This window comes from Solanum tuberosum, unplaced genomic scaffold (genome assembly GCF_000226075.1).
Source record: "Solanum tuberosum cultivar DM 1-3 516 R44 unplaced genomic scaffold, SolTub_3.0 scf00026, whole genome shotgun sequence".
Lineage (NCBI taxonomy): Eukaryota > Viridiplantae > Streptophyta > Magnoliopsida > Solanales > Solanaceae > Solanum > Solanum tuberosum.
The window spans coordinates 2,702,252-2,717,434 of record NW_006238952.1 but is presented as its reverse complement, the minus strand read 5'-3'; the positions used below and the strand labels follow the sequence as shown (position 1 = coordinate 2,717,434).

The 15,183-nt window shown below is 35.7% G+C and overlaps 3 protein-coding genes and 1 non-coding gene across 4 annotated transcripts; 2 read left to right on the top strand and 2 right to left on the bottom strand.

Annotated features, from left to right (window-relative positions):
* Positions 1-2,736: 2,736 nt before the first annotated feature.
* Positions 2,737-4,677, top strand: LOC102583581 (molybdate transporter 2). The gene has a single exon (XM_006341599.2). It carries the CDS (start codon positions 3,144-3,146, stop codon positions 4,518-4,520), a length of 1,377 nt encoding a protein of 458 aa, XP_006341661.1. The 5' UTR covers positions 2,737-3,143; the 3' UTR covers positions 4,521-4,677.
* A 1,887-nt stretch (positions 4,678-6,564) lies between these two features.
* On the top strand, positions 6,565-10,221 carry LOC102583258 (uncharacterized). The gene has a single exon (XM_006341598.2). It carries the CDS (start codon positions 6,948-6,950, stop codon positions 10,101-10,103), a length of 3,156 nt encoding a protein of 1,051 aa, XP_006341660.1. The 5' UTR covers positions 6,565-6,947; the 3' UTR covers positions 10,104-10,221.
* A 468-nt stretch (positions 10,222-10,689) lies between these two features.
* Positions 10,690-10,761, bottom strand: TRNAD-GUC (transfer RNA aspartic acid (anticodon GUC)). Its single transcript has one exon. It is a non-coding gene; the product is annotated as a tRNA-Asp (tRNA).
* Positions 10,762-12,589: 1,828 nt separating this feature from the next.
* On the bottom strand, positions 12,590-13,891 carry LOC102582924 (gibberellin 3-beta-dioxygenase 1). The gene is made up of 2 exons (XM_006341597.2): positions 13,352-13,891; positions 12,590-13,236 (listed from the first exon to the last, which is right to left on the bottom strand). The coding sequence occupies exons 1-2, from the start codon at positions 13,798-13,800 to the stop codon at positions 12,615-12,617; spliced, it is 1,071 nt and encodes a 356-aa protein (XP_006341659.1). The 5' UTR covers positions 13,801-13,891; the 3' UTR covers positions 12,590-12,614.
* Positions 13,892-15,183: the final 1,292 nt, after the last annotated feature.

Below are 15,183 nucleotides of genomic sequence, written 5' to 3'. Positions count from 1 at the left end.
CCCCCCCCCACATCTGTATACTCTCTCTTCCGTCATCATCAATCTCCTATCCCAAGTTCATCTCCTCATTCTCTTTCTTTCTTCCTTCTTCCTCATAAATCTTCTTCACTAAATCATCCATGCTGCCCGAACAACCGATACAAACAAGCACATAGGAGAGGAGAAGTCAAGATACTCATAAGGTAAAGTCTGATATGTTGTTCGATTTGTATAATCAAAAAAGAAGTTCTTGATAATGCACACAACTTAATTTGTATCTTTGCATCCAACAAGCACATAAACGTTGATTGTATGGCACAAAGGAACTATAAATCTAGGTTCTACAGGTAGAGTCATCTTATATTTTGGCTCTTCCAAGTGGAACCTAAGCACATCACAGATTCCAGGAGGTGGGATCCAGATTCCCTTCTAAAGAACAGGCCTAGGACCACATCTGAAAACTCAGATACACAAGTCGAGCAAGATGGTGTTTCAAATATTTATGTAAAAAAAATGCAAAATCTATTCATAATTCACAGTATACTTTATGTATCTATCTTACAATCCTTGTGTTATATCATATCAGTTACCATTGCATATATATGATATAGTTATTTTTTATTTTTTGTATCTAATATATAGCAATGTTATTTATTAGATACATGTATATCTAAGAAGTATCAGCATTAATTAAGATTTTATGGTTTTTGAATCTTGTGTTATATTAGATACAAGGGGATGTATCCAACAATTAATTAATTCATATATTACACATGTTTTATAGTGTATCTGAATTACTTACATATATAACATGTATCTGATCTAATATTAACAACAACATAATGTATGTGTCATACTTATTAGTTTAATGTATTTGAATTATCTCATATACAGTTTAATTAAATGAGATATGTTAAATAGTGTATCTAACATATACACCAAACTATATGTGATATAATAAAAAAAACTTTTGTATTTGAACTGCCTTATATCATATATGTATCTTAAACAAGTTAGAAAATGTATCTAGATTAGTTAGGCAGTGTATTTATAATAGTTTCACACTATGTATCTGAACTACAATCAAACTTATGTATCTAGATTTATAAAATAATGATATTGACTATTGTTGAACAAAAAATGTACGAAATTATTCAAGAAGACGAAGTGTAAAGTTTGTTGAATCTCCAAAAAAATAATAGCAGAATTTTAATTATTTTTAGAAGTTGTGATACGTCAAAATATTTCATAATTATTATAAGCGTGAATTCCTCCTTAATTTATGGCTGTCAGTTACAATCTTTAATTAGATAAGCCTAATGTTATGTATCTGACTAACATGGATCTCAGATACATGTATCTAGATGCGATAGATACATGTATCCGAGATGAAAAATATGGTAGGACTTGTAATTATGCAAACTGAAGGGAAGAGAGGTAATTAGGCACTAAACTAGTGAGATTTGTGTTGTTTACCCTTAGATAAATACATTGCTTAATAGATCCAATTTGTACAGTTTTCCCAAAGTTTAAATTAGTGTTCCAAAAAATAGTTATTTGTGAATTTCATCCACAACTAGCACCTGTCCAAGTGTTGGCGGATTGACTATCCATATATCAAATTGGACCATCCAAGCCCAAATATTGTCAAACTCAATGGCCCTAATTCCAAGTCCAAAGTCTAGTCCGTATGTGGGCTTGGGATTTCCTCGGATCCTACCAATTTCATGTTTCCTTTTGCCTTTGATTTTCTTTTCCTTGACAAAAGTATTAAGGGGTTGTTTAGTAGAACGTATTAGCAAAAATAATTAATTACGTGTATTAATGATAATTTGTTTTGTATATTTTTTCAAGCTATGTATAACTAATGTTTGTATTAGTAATGCTTGCATTAGCAATGCATGAATTAGTTATACTTGCATTAATTATATATAGATTATTTTTATGTATCGTTTGGTTTGATGCATAAAAAAATAGTATGCATTGCGTAAAAAAATTAATTTACAAAGATATCCTCTACTACTATGGTGGAAAAGATGTAAAAAGGTTTTGAGGGGTAATTGGGGTTTTAATCATGCTAATGCATGCATTAAAACCATTGCATTGCTAATACCTAGAGATCCATGGTATTAGCAATGCACACCTTAATACACTATAGAGTGTAGTTATACATAGGCTGGAAAATAGTATCATACAAGGTACTAGTAATACACAAGGCTAATGCATGCATAAAATTTTTCAATACACTCTATCAAACGACCCCTTTATTGTGTATTAAGGTGTGCATTACCAATATATGGAAATCTATGATATTAATAATACAAAGATATCTTTATAAATAAATATTTTTATGTAAATCAAACAATGCATAAAAAAATCAATGTATAATTAAAGCAAATAGTACTAATACATTCAATTTGACATTGTCTTTATACACCCTAAAACGACCCCTAATAACTTTCGACAGCTAACTTTTTAAATTGTATTTGTCTCACTCCCTTTTGCAGTTTTTTAAATTATAAATTCGATCCTACTCATCCATAAAATTATTAAATAATAAATCAACCAACCATCCCCTTGATAAAAACTCAACAAGTTCCGGAAGAAAAAGCAGCTTTGCCTTTTGGTGTAGTGAAGAGATGATTGTGGCCTGTGGGAGGTCACTTTCATACTCCCTTAGATTAGTAATAATAGCACGACACTAGTACTTCTCATGACTCCTTCCTTATCTCCAGCTTAAATTCTACACTTGTTCTACAATTATTTTGCACAGATATTTGTTTGTGCTCTCGTAGATCAACATCAACTGCTGCTATCACAGATTCGAATATCAACGGCATCTTCACACATCTTAAAGCACACAAACAGTTCCAACCTTCACCACTTGAAACGTTTCTAAAGTGATGATGAATGAGTTTAAGTTAGGAAACTACCTTCCCTCTGCGGTTTTAAACATACCATAATATTTGTGTCACCTATCAAATTGCATTTTTATCTACAAGTTCAATATAATCCATTTATAAATTATTTTTTAAATCTTGAATTATTCGAATTACTATATAATATAAAGGGAGTTTATATTAGAAAAAATTTAATCTTGACTCTCTTTTCATCATTTGTGATCACTGACAGGTCCCTCCCCTGCCAACTCCCACAGGCAAAAAATGGCAGACCAAACTACTCCCCTCCTCCGCCGCAACTGGTGGCGCAGCCGCCTTTCCTCCCTTCCATTCACCGGCTCTCTCCGCCTGAAAACCTCCTTACTCTCCGAACTTGGTGGCTCCGTCGGCGATTTAGGCACCTACATCCCCATTGTCTTAGCACTCACATTAGTCAGCAATCTTGACCTCAGCACTACCCTTATCTTCACTGCATTCTATAACATCATCACCGGTGCAATTTTCGGAATCCCTATGCCTGTTCAGCCCATGAAATCTATTGCTGCCGTCGCCGTCTCTGAAATACCTCATCTCACTGTTCCCCAAATCGCCGCCGCCGGAATATGCACCGCCGGCACACTTTTATTCCTCGGAGTCACCGGACTCATGTCCTTCTTCTACCGCTTTATTCCCCTCCCTGTTGTTCGCGGAGTTCAGCTTTCTCAGGGCCTCGCTTTTGCCTTCTCTGCTATCAAATACATCCGTTATAACCAAGATTTTACCTCTACAAAGGCTAGCGCCACCTCCCCACGTTCGTGGCTTGGCCTTGACGGCGTTATTCTGGCTCTCACTTGTGTGTCTTTTCTTATACTCGTAACCGGCTCCGGCGAAGTTGTTGAGGACGATGAAGATGAAGACAGGAACGATCGGCGTAGAGTTCGGCGTAGATTACGAACACTATCAGCAATCCCGGCAGCTCTTATAGTGTTTTTACTGGGATTGATCCTCTGTTTTGTTCGTGATCCTTCAATCATTCACGATATTAAATTTGGCCCATCAAAAATTCACATTTTGAAAATCACATGGGAAGATTGGAAAACCGGATTTCTCCGGGGAGCGATTCCTCAGATTCCGTTATCCGTATTGAATTCGGTGATCGCTGTGTGTAAATTGTCAGCTGATTTGTTCCCGGAGAAGGAAGTGTCTGCTACTAGAGTCTCCGTGAGTGTTGGGTTAATGAATTTGGTTGGTTCTTGGTTTGGGGCAATGCCGTGTTGCCACGGGGCAGGGGGGCTAGCTGGACAGTACAGATTTGGTGGGAGGAGTGGTGCATCGGTGGCGTTTCTTGGATTGGGGAAATTGGTTCTTGGTTTGGTATTTGGGAGTTCATTTGTGAGGATTTTGAATCAGTTTCCTATTGGGATACTAGGGGTGCTTCTGTTGTTCGCTGGGATTGAATTGGCTATGGCTTCAAGGGATATGAACTCAAAGGAAGAATCTTTTGTTATGTTGGTTTGTGCTGCTGTTTCATTGACGGGGTCCAGTGCAGCATTGGGATTTGGGTGTGGTATTGTGCTGTTTTTGCTGCTGAAATTGAGGGAATTGGACTGCTTTGATAGTTGCTTTGGGAGATCAAACGATGAAACTAGTCTCAATCCATAACATGTTTCAGAAGACATTATTTATGTTCATTTGCTAACTTTGTATATCTATTCCTAGCATGATTGTATCAGTACAAAATTGCTTATCCTTCATAAGCTATATATATATCTTTGATAAAATCAACCAAAACAAGAGAAAAGATTATGTATTTCTTCGATATTTGTTTGTTATATATGGATCTTGTTTGCAGAATGTGTGACTATACCAATTAGGAGGCGATGTGGTTGTTGTTTGGTCCTGACTAAAGGAAAGAACCTGAACTCAGAAATGAAATCGAACTAAAAGATTGGTCTAAGGAAAGGAAGAATCAGGAAAGACGTTTTGTTTGAGTTAGGGAAGATTGTCTTCCAACCATATATAACACTCCAAATAGTAGAGTATTTAAACATAAGGTAGCAATCTGAGCCTACTGAAGAATTAATGTGCCTCTAGGAGATTGAGTAGTTGTGTACACTGTTTTACAATCTTGGCGTGAAAAAAAAAGAAGGATTCTCCTGTGAAATGTACACAGAACGGGACTATAGAGTGATTTTCTCATGCTGATTCACTTGGCTAACGAACGGGTGACTTTTGAGGGAAGAGAAGTTTAACTAGAAAATCAGACGCTAAAATAAGACAACGTCCATATTATTTCAAAGCTGAGCTATGACTCAAATTACTATTTTGTATCTATAGCTTTGAAATCCATGTGTCAAGATGAATTTGAACAATGACATTGATGTAGTTTCAAAGTGCCATAGCATGCATGATGCAATTGAATCAGGAACTATTATTCATCCTAGACTGGGAGACTGAAGTGAAAGATGCTATATATTTATGTCACGGACTTAGACTGCAACTAACACTCCGTGCAAAGTGGCGGGTCATGACAATAAGCTCTTGAGTACAGAAACAAAGCTATGTGACTGTTTCTGCTGTCTTGAGAGCAGTCATTCCTATACAAAACTGCATCTTTCATGAGCAACATCTTTGGAACAACCCTTTATCTTTAAAAAAACAATGGCTACTTCCTTTGAGAAGCTATTCATGGTTGGCTCATTAAGACTAGAGTGACTCTGATGGAAGTGATTCATAAATATGCTTGTGGTTATAAGAATTTACTTTGATCAATTAAATCTTAACCACTAAATTTAATCTATGTCATATACATGCCCTCAGGTAAAAATTAGGAAAAAATGGAGAAGAGACGAATCTAATTTGTTTAATATTTTCTTCGAGACTGTATACATCCCATTTAAGATTCTAATGAAGCTCACATGGGCCACCCATCTAAGATTCAAATCTATTTCTTTATTTAAAAAAATCACTTCTTTTATTACTCTAACTAATCTCATTTTCTCCTACCAAATTGTTAATACTTGCACTAAAAATATTTGTTTGAAGGAATCCCTCTTAACCTCTAAACCTTGTCGAAAAATAATATGATTTCTTTTTTAAAAATCATTCTATAATCTTCATTTTTTATGACTTACAACATAAATAGATTCATTTTTACTCATCCAATATATTAAAAAAAAATCCTTTTACTTGCCCGCTCTAACATATTAAAAGAAAAATATTTTCTTTTTCTTTTTCTTATTTTTAAAGGGGTGTGTACTTTTCAACTATGCACAACCAAAAGTCAACTGAATGAGTAGTTCAAGAGTAATCCTCTGAGAATTAGGTAAATTGATTAATTGAGATCTGCTTTATTAATTAAGAATCTTTTTTGGTTCTTTTCCCACGAAAATATTAATACTCCATTAATTAAAAAAACAGAGATTAAAGGAGTTGGCACATACTACATTCATCTACTTTTATTTGTCATGTTTTATTTTTCAAAAGTCAATTTAATTAATTTTTAAAGTTGAATTAGATTATATTTATTCGATATTTTAAGCAAAAAATTTAAATATTTAAAACATTATACTAAAAGTGGAGTATAATTAAATTATAATTTCTTATATATCAATATGATAAAAAGTATTTTATAACTTGACTTTAAAAAAGAAAATAATAACAACTAAAAGTGGACGAGGAAGCAGTATGTTGTAAGAAATATTTGACTTAACTTCAAGCAGTGTCACCATCATCAGCTGCCTTGACTTCAACTTCACACCTTACTCTCTCTACTTACCCTAATTATCAAAATCAAAGCACCAACTTCTCCCTTTTTTCTCAAATTGATCATCACTTTCCTTTGATTCCCTGTTCTATCTCTCTCTTTCTATGAAGATTTGAGTTTACCAGGTAAGTGCACTTGCTATTTCCTCATCAAGATTCACTAATTCCCATCTCAAAGACTTGATTTTGATAAGTTCCCAAGTTTTTTTTTCTGTTTTGATTTCGATTTTAGCAAGATCAATCTTAGTTCTAAAAAGGGTTAGTCATGAATTTCTCTGTTTTCCACTAATACTTGAAGAATCTTGATTTAAGGGGTTAGGGGAAATGTCTTTTTTTGCTTCTTTTTGGACAATGGCTAGTATTGTTATCTGGTTGATGTTGCTGTCTGTTGGTTTTGTTCATTCTTATGTGGTAGATGGTGAGTTAGGACCTAGGACTAGAACTTCTATGCCTTACAAATACGAAAGAACTGATGAAGTCAAAAAAGAATGTGCTTTTGTTTTAGCTTCTGCTTCTGAATTGGAACCTGATGATAACAGAATCTATAGCATAAAACATGAATTAAGTTTTCTGAATGGAGATTGGTGGCAAGTGTCTAACGGGGCTGCTTCAATAATGCCTTTTGATGATAGAGATCTTTCAAACAGATCATCGGATCTTCGATCTCCGTTGAACTTAGTTTCTTTTTGGGTTACGAATGTTGATCGTGCTCATCAGTCTAAGACATCTGTTAGTGTGAGTGGGATATTGCAGATTGGTATCACCCTAGATGGCTTGTTTTCAAGTAAACCATACGAGAGAAGTCCTCATTTTGATATTTGGCCCAGTCATTCCCAGCTTTCTGTGACTTTTGAAGGAGTATACATTGAATCGAAGAAAAATCAAGGGGAAAGAGTCATGTGTTTGTTAGGGACAACAATGTTGCCTTCTCGTCAGCAAGAGTCGACTGATCCATGGCAGTGGGTAAAGGAATCTGGTTATACTAATCAGCCACCTCTTATGCAAGATGATCGAATTTTGCTCGTGCTTCATTATCCTAGAACAAATACACTGACAAATAGAGCTATTCTAGGAACCATGAAAAGCTTAAACCCAAAGACGAGTTTTAAGTACTTTGATGAAGTTCATATGTCTTCTTGGCTGGGAACTTCTTCAAAGTACGAATTTGGCTCTGAAAAGTTTGTGTCAAAAGCTTGTGATCCATATCCGTACAAAGATAGTCTGAGTACTGAGATAAATACATATAGAGGGCTTGACTTCTGCTATATTCTTCAAAGATTCACTCATCAAGAAGCCTTAACAGTTGTTCCGAACTGGAAATGCAACGGTACAGATGATTTTTGCAGTCAATTGGGTCCATTCAGATCAGACAAGGAGATAAATGCCATGGATGGGGGTTTTAAGGACGTCAAGCTTGTCCTTCAGGATGTTCGATGTGATACAATATCTGTAAAAGATAATGTCACTTCTTCTAGGGTCTCTTCTGTGTTTGGAGTGATATCTCCATTGGAGAATCAGTTCACTGCAGCACAAAGGACTGGGCTTAATAACATGACTCTTTCTGCTGAGGGAATCTGGAAATCTTCCAGTGGACAGCTTTGTATGGTTGGTTGCCATGGAGTAGTTGGTGCAGAAGACAGCAACTGTGATTCTCGAATCTGCTTGTATGTTCCGCTCTCCTTTTCTATAACACAAAGGAGCATAATTATTGGTCATTTTTCCAGTATTGATGGAAGCAGTAGGCGTTACTTTCCTTTATCATTTGAGAAACTGATCCGCCCTGTTGAGCTGTGGGATCAATATACTGCTTCTCTTCCATACTACAAGTACTCAAAAATCAATGCAGCTGCTACAGTCCTTGAAAAAAATGAGCCCTTTACCCTTGGTTCAATGTTTAAGAAATCACTGTTGACATTCCCAAAACTGGAAGATGCAGATTCTTTTCCTGTCAGCCTTTCGATTCTTTCCGAGGATCTCTCCCTTCACACATCAGCAGTTGCAGATCAAATTGCTGGTTCAGCTAACCGAAGAGTTGAAATTGAAATGGAGATTCTTTCTCTTGGTCCAATGTTTGGGCCTCTGACAAATGGTTCCATCGGTGAAAAAGAGAATTCTTATCATGCTAAGGCTGAATACACAGAAAAACAGCTTCTCTTAAATGTTTCTGCTCAACTTAGTCTCACTGGGACGTCATACAATAACATCTCATTGCTTTTCGTAGAGGGACTGTATGATCCACATGTTGGAAAGATGTACCTCATTGGTTGCAGGGATGTTAGAGCCTCCTGGAAAATACTATCAGAAAGTATGGACCTTGAGGCTGGATTGGATTGTCTGATTGAGGTGGTTATAACATACCCACCAACCACTGCTCGTTGGTTGGTCAATCCAACAGCTAAAATCTCTGTATCCTCTCAAAGAACTGAGGATGATCCTCTCTATTTTAATCCCGTAAGCATTCAAACATTCCCCATTATGTACAGGAAGCAGCGAGAAGACATTCTTTCCCGTAGGGGCGTAGAGGGCATCCTCCGCATCTTGACACTCTCTCTGGCGATCTTTTGCATTCTCAGCCAACTAATTTACATCAGAGATAATGCGGAATCAGTTCCGTATGTCTCGCTTGCCATGCTAGGTGTCCAAGCTCTTGGCTACGGACTGCCTTTGATCACAGGTGCAGAGGCTTTGTTCAAAATGATGGGTTCTGAAATCAATGAGACTCCGTCTTATGATCTTGACAACAGCCAGTGGATTCGTCTGATTGATTATACTGTCAAGGTTCTTGTGCTTGTTGCCTTTTTAGTAACAGCGAGGCTCAGCCAAAAGGTGTGGAGATCCCGTATCAGATTATTGGCAAGGAGCCCTCTTGAACCACATCGTGTTCCAAGTGACAAGTGGGTACTTCTCAGTACACTGGTAATACATGCTGTTGGATATATGATTGTTCTGTTTATCCACTCCTATAATACAAGCCAGAAACCTCTTCATGCTGAACGTTACGTAGATTCCACTGGAAATTTCCACACCTTGAGGGAATGGGAAACTGAATTGGAGGAGTACATGGGTTTGATTCAAGATTTCTTTTTGCTTCCTCAAGTAATAGGCAACCTTGTTTGGCAAATCCATTGCAAACCACTTAGGAAGCTATATTATATTGGACTTACGTCCGTTAGACTTCTGCCTCATGTGTATGATTACATCAGATCTCCTGTTCCCAATCCCTATTTCTCCGAAGAATACGAGTTTGTGAACCCCAGGTTTGATTTTTACACCAAGTTTGGAGACATTGCCATACCAGTGGCTGCAGTTGTACTGGGAGTTGTTGTGTATATTCAGCAGAGGTGGAACTATGAGAAGCTTAGCCAAACACTTAGACTGGGCAAGATTAAGCTTCTACCAGTTGGGTCCCGAGTTTATGAGAGGTTACCTTCTGCTGAAGCTGAACTTACCTCGGGTGTCAAAAACCGGGATGTCGACTGACTGAGATCTTACTGACTTGTTGTATGTACATTTTGAGCAGTTTCTTGCGGAATTGTTTCTTTTCTGAAATATGTTTTTACCTGTCTGATAATGAGGTACATAATTTACTTAAAGAGTCCATCATGCATGAGATGTTCCAATAATTTAACAAACATTCTTACTGGTCTTTGACCATGAAATGGTTCTTGATAATCATGTTATCGTAGGCCCTTTCCAAATATTACTAGCTTCTATGTTGCTCAGACCACTCTCTTGGTGACAATTTTTGAAGAATCCGAGCAACATAGATTAGCTTAGTGCCCATGATGTCTAATAGATTTGTTCTGTTAGGCACATAAAGGAACATGTGAAGATTACTGTTACTAGAATACCTTACTTCATGCAAGAGCACTAAAAATGAAAACTTTGTAATGGATCTCAGAGCAGTGTGACTTAGCTAGGACTAATGCTCAGATGGGACAAGAAAGATTGCCACAATTTTAACCAAAAATGTAGTAAACAATCTTGAAATTTTTTACCAAAGCTGACCAGTAGATCAATCTGTCACCAAGCATTACTTGGGCACGGCAAAATAAAAAAGTTTAAGCGCCGCTGCCGGGGATCGAACCCGGGTCACCCGCGTGACAGGCGGGAATACTTACCACTATACTACAACGACTTTGTTGTTAGATAATCGAGTATATTGCTTAAATCGGAAATGACTTTTTCAATGATTTAAGCACAACAAAATCACATGACAAAACGATGTGACAATATAAAATCTAATCACTGAAGAAACCAATTAATATCTATTTTTGTTTTCTTTTAATTAATAAGTTGTTTGTTGGTCTCTTATATGATTTAATTACTACGAAAGGTTACAGTGAGATGAAGCACTCCTCTATATTCTTAATCAGATATCTCTTATTTAATCTCCCGAAATAACTTCGATAGGAAATATTTTTCCTCATAATGAAAATTCTTTCAAAAGCCACATAACCTCGATCAAATTGTCAAAAGTGTATATCAGAAACTTGGAAAGAAACAAAAAGGAATTTCCGAATAGGAGAAGAAAATCAATGATTTTCAATCGAAATGCGGTATTAGATATTGTTCAAGTATACTTGTGATAAATCTTACTTGTTACCTCAATCTACTATAGGTAAATTACTCTTGTATACATAAATAACATACTGGTATACCCATATTGAATTATTGAAAGTTGTCATCTATCCAATATTATTTCACCTGAATATGATCGAGTCCCACTTGATTTTTCATCCTACAGAAGGGGCAGGAATAATTGAGAACACAACTCTCACGGTCCAATCAAGACTTAACATTATCTTTACAAAAAAAAAAAATTGCATGTGTGAAGACAAAGGTGTTTTTTGGTTTGGGGTTTGGCATATATTATATTTTGTGGAGAAAAAAAAGGCACATGATTTCTTAAGAGAATCACTACTAGTATGTAATTGTTGGAGGGATATGGGAGTGTCTGCCATCTCTATAGCTATCTTTAAGAGTGGGTACGGTGTTAGCACAACATCACTTGTTGAGGTAAACACAAACACACCAACCTAAATTAACACCGACTTGTACGCCGTAATAATACATTAATGACTAATGTTTCTCATTACGATGGTGGGCTTTTGTTTTCTTCTATGTGTGATGTTTGGTTGCTATTATTATTATTTTTTAAGAAAGATTGATTTGCCGCTATGCCGTCGTAATGTTTGATCTAATCTATTTAATCTTGTCCTCGTCTTTGTATTTGGTAAGTTGTAACGTAACATCACTAAAAACATGTTTCTTCTTATGTCTTCTAATTACTATTTATTCAATCGTCCCCACTTGACACTTTATTGTGAAGAAAAGTCAACTAAATGTAATTATTAAAGTGATTTTAATAAGCAATTTGATAACCATAAAAATAAGTATTAAAGTAACTTTAATAAGAACAAACTTTGTGTTTAGTCAAGCGATGTTGTAACTGTAACCGGGGCAGAGTGCGCCCTAATATTCAAACTCATCCATCTTCCCTCTATCCACCCACCGCGCGCGACAGAAGTGCCAACACACCTTGTTCCTTGTTTGCATCTCATTTTTTTTGAATGATGTATATGATTGATTGACCTTTAACTTATCCTCTAGTACTAGTAAGCGCCCCATTTCTATGGGAACCCTTCATTTTGTCCAATGTGTTATACAATATATGTATGTCTAATTTCTATGTTATTATATATAAAAGATTATTTGTACATATCTTATCATTTAGTTTTTAAGATTAAATCCAAATATGTTTTTAAAGTTAAATGTTCATATCTATGATAGAACTCTAAATATAAAAATTATGTTCTGGATGGAAATAATGAATTAAGACGAATCTGCTGACCTAAAGCTACACATGCCTCTTTATAAAAGTTCTCATAAAGATAAAGATTGACCAGAATTCTTCCAATGGGTCAAAAAGGAACACAAGTAGATATCTATTTTCAGAAACAAAAAAAAAAGTGGGGACTTGTAGTTATATTAGCCTACTTGGACACCACTTTGATCTTTAGAATTGGCAAATCCAATACGAGGAGCGCAGAGCCGAACAGATGAAAGTGCCTTGTCGAAATGTTTTGCCTTAGTTCCCAAATACTCACTCCACGTCACTGGCCTATACATTGGAGGGTTCCTTTGATCTACCAATTTCGATAGAGGTGAAATTTTCACCCCTGACGGTGGCCCATATAGATAGGCCACCGAAAGACGATGTCTTGTCCTGTTCACAACCGCCCGATGTAGAACACTCGGGTACAACCCGTTTGACAATATGTGTAACAAATCACCCACGTTGATAACTAACGCCCCGCAAAGCGGAGGAACCGTTACCCACCCGTTTCCTTCTCTAAATACTTGTAAACCACTTGTATTGTTTTGGTGAAGGATTGTTAATATGGTAGAATCCGTATGTGCAGCAAGACCCATAGCCCGATCCGGATCCGGACAAGCCGGGTAAGAATTTAGTTGTAGGGCCGAACAACCGCTTCTTGGGCCAACGGCCCATTTCACATCTTCTTTTGTTATTCCAAGGGACCCAAGCATTAAACCCATTAGTCTTCCCGCTAGCTTTTCCATTTCATTTTCGTACTCTTCGATGACGTCACTGAAAAATTCATTATTAAAGAGACGAAATAGTTATTAAGAAAATAATAATTAGTGCGTGAACTTAATATTTTCAACGGATAGATAGTATATATCATTGGGATTAATTAAAGTACCAAAATTTATTGTAATTGTGTGGCCAAAGTTGGCGGGCATGTTCAAGAGGGGAGCCAAAAATTGTGAATCCTTCGGACCACATGAGCTTAGAGAAAAAAGAAGAAATTCGAGCAACCCCATAGCCAGCGATGCCATCGGACGATCGAGCTGCTTTTAATTTTTGCTGCATCGGAAGGGAAAATAGTCGAGTCCCGCACGTTTCCATATCGTTAAGTAATCGTTGAGAAATATTGTGGTTTATAATTTGGAACGCGCCCCATGTTTTGCATGCATGGCCAATTCTATCGATAGCAAATTTATCATCGTTTAGATCGATTACTGGAATAGACTCCACATTAATATTACGCGATCCATCATCGTCTAACGAGGATCTCCATGCATGTGATTCGGGTAATTCTTTAATCGAGTACAAATCGAGTTGTTTTTCTGATGAAATTATTGAAGGCATAGTAGTAGAAAATTAGGAGTTATTGGAATTGAAGAAGAGGAATTGGAATTTAGTTGTGAAGAGGTGATGAAAATGAGAAGAATATATATAGACAAGGAATGCTGGGAAGAAATAATAAATATGTATATAGAAATGAAAGACTGTAAAATTTGAGTGGTTTTGGGGAAGTGGTGGTGTCGATATAAGGAAGGGGACAAGAAATGAAAGCAAGCAATGGATAGAGTAGACTATCATTGGACAAACGAAAGATCAAAAGTTTAATGGACCATCATGTCCTCTAGGCAAAATTTAATCCATAACATAGATATACTCGGACGAACAGATTAGCTTTTCCGTAAATTTTGTATTTGTATGAGAAATTATATGTATATTAACCTGTGATTATCCTAACAAAATTGATTGACGATTCAATGATAAGGAAGGGGTCATGGAAATGCTTTCCGAACTAGTGCTCTAGGTTCGAAAATATTTTTCTCTTCTTTCCTAAATTTTAGAACCCCTAAATTCTTAATTCTGACTCTGTCTCTCAAATTAAATAAATTGAAATAAAAACAATGTACTCCACTATGGATCAAATTATTACTGCACGTTAAGGCATCCATCTCTAATAGTCTTTCCCACACATATGAGACATTCTTTCTCCCTTTATAGTATAACCATTAGCGTCGCAACGTTGTTTGGGTATATATCATTAGTCATGTGTTTAGATAAGATAATGTTTTAATATTGTCATAATTAAAAGTCAAAATGAGAATTTGCATTTGGAATATATACTATTAAACAAGTATTTAACCAATTATTAATAAATAATTATTTATTTAGTTTTAATAAAGATTTATACAAATAATAGATTGGCTGTATTTAGTAGATCATTTGGCGTACACTATTTTAACGGATCTGTAGAAGATAACTATCGATTCTTATAAGTATAAAGTTTATGTCCACAACTAAAGATGGAAATTGGACAAACTATATCTATGGTTCTAGCACAAAATTAAACAAAATTTATCTTGATTATGAAAATGTTATAGTTCTAATTTTTTATGCTAGTACATTGTGTATATATCGAACAAATCAAACACATATAAATATTTTTATTGACTTAATAAAATAATCTTTTAGTCCATTAAATATACTTACAATACTCTAGATTTTGATATAATTATTATTAGTTAGGTATATTGTCTACTATGTATTAAGAAGTGAGTTTATTTTAAAATATGCTTAATAAATTGGATAATTATAATATAAATTAGTGAAATAATGGAGAAGGGTCTAAAATGCCCCTCAAGTATTTGAATTAGTACAAAACTATCCTCCATCCACCTAACGGCCCTAAAATACCCTTGACGTCCATCTTTTGGCTCAAAAATACCCTTGATG

What these genes read in the sequence shown, in the direction of transcription:
- LOC102583581 (XM_006341599.2), top strand. Translation starts at nt 3,144, where the DNA reads ATGGCAGACCAAACTACTCCCCTCCTCCGCCGCAACTGGTGGCGCAGC.
- LOC102583258 (XM_006341598.2), top strand. Translation starts at nt 6,948, where the DNA reads ATGTCTTTTTTTGCTTCTTTTTGGACAATGGCTAGTATTGTTATCTGG.
- LOC102582924 (XM_006341597.2), bottom strand. Translation starts at nt 13,800, where the DNA reads ATGCCTTCAATAATTTCATCAGAAAAACAACTCGATTTGTACTCGATT. An exon ending in CACAATTACAATAAATTTTG is followed by an intron (nt 13,237 to 13,351) that starts GTACTTTAATTA and finishes TGAATTTTTCAG; the next exon opens with TGACGTCATCGAAGAGTACG.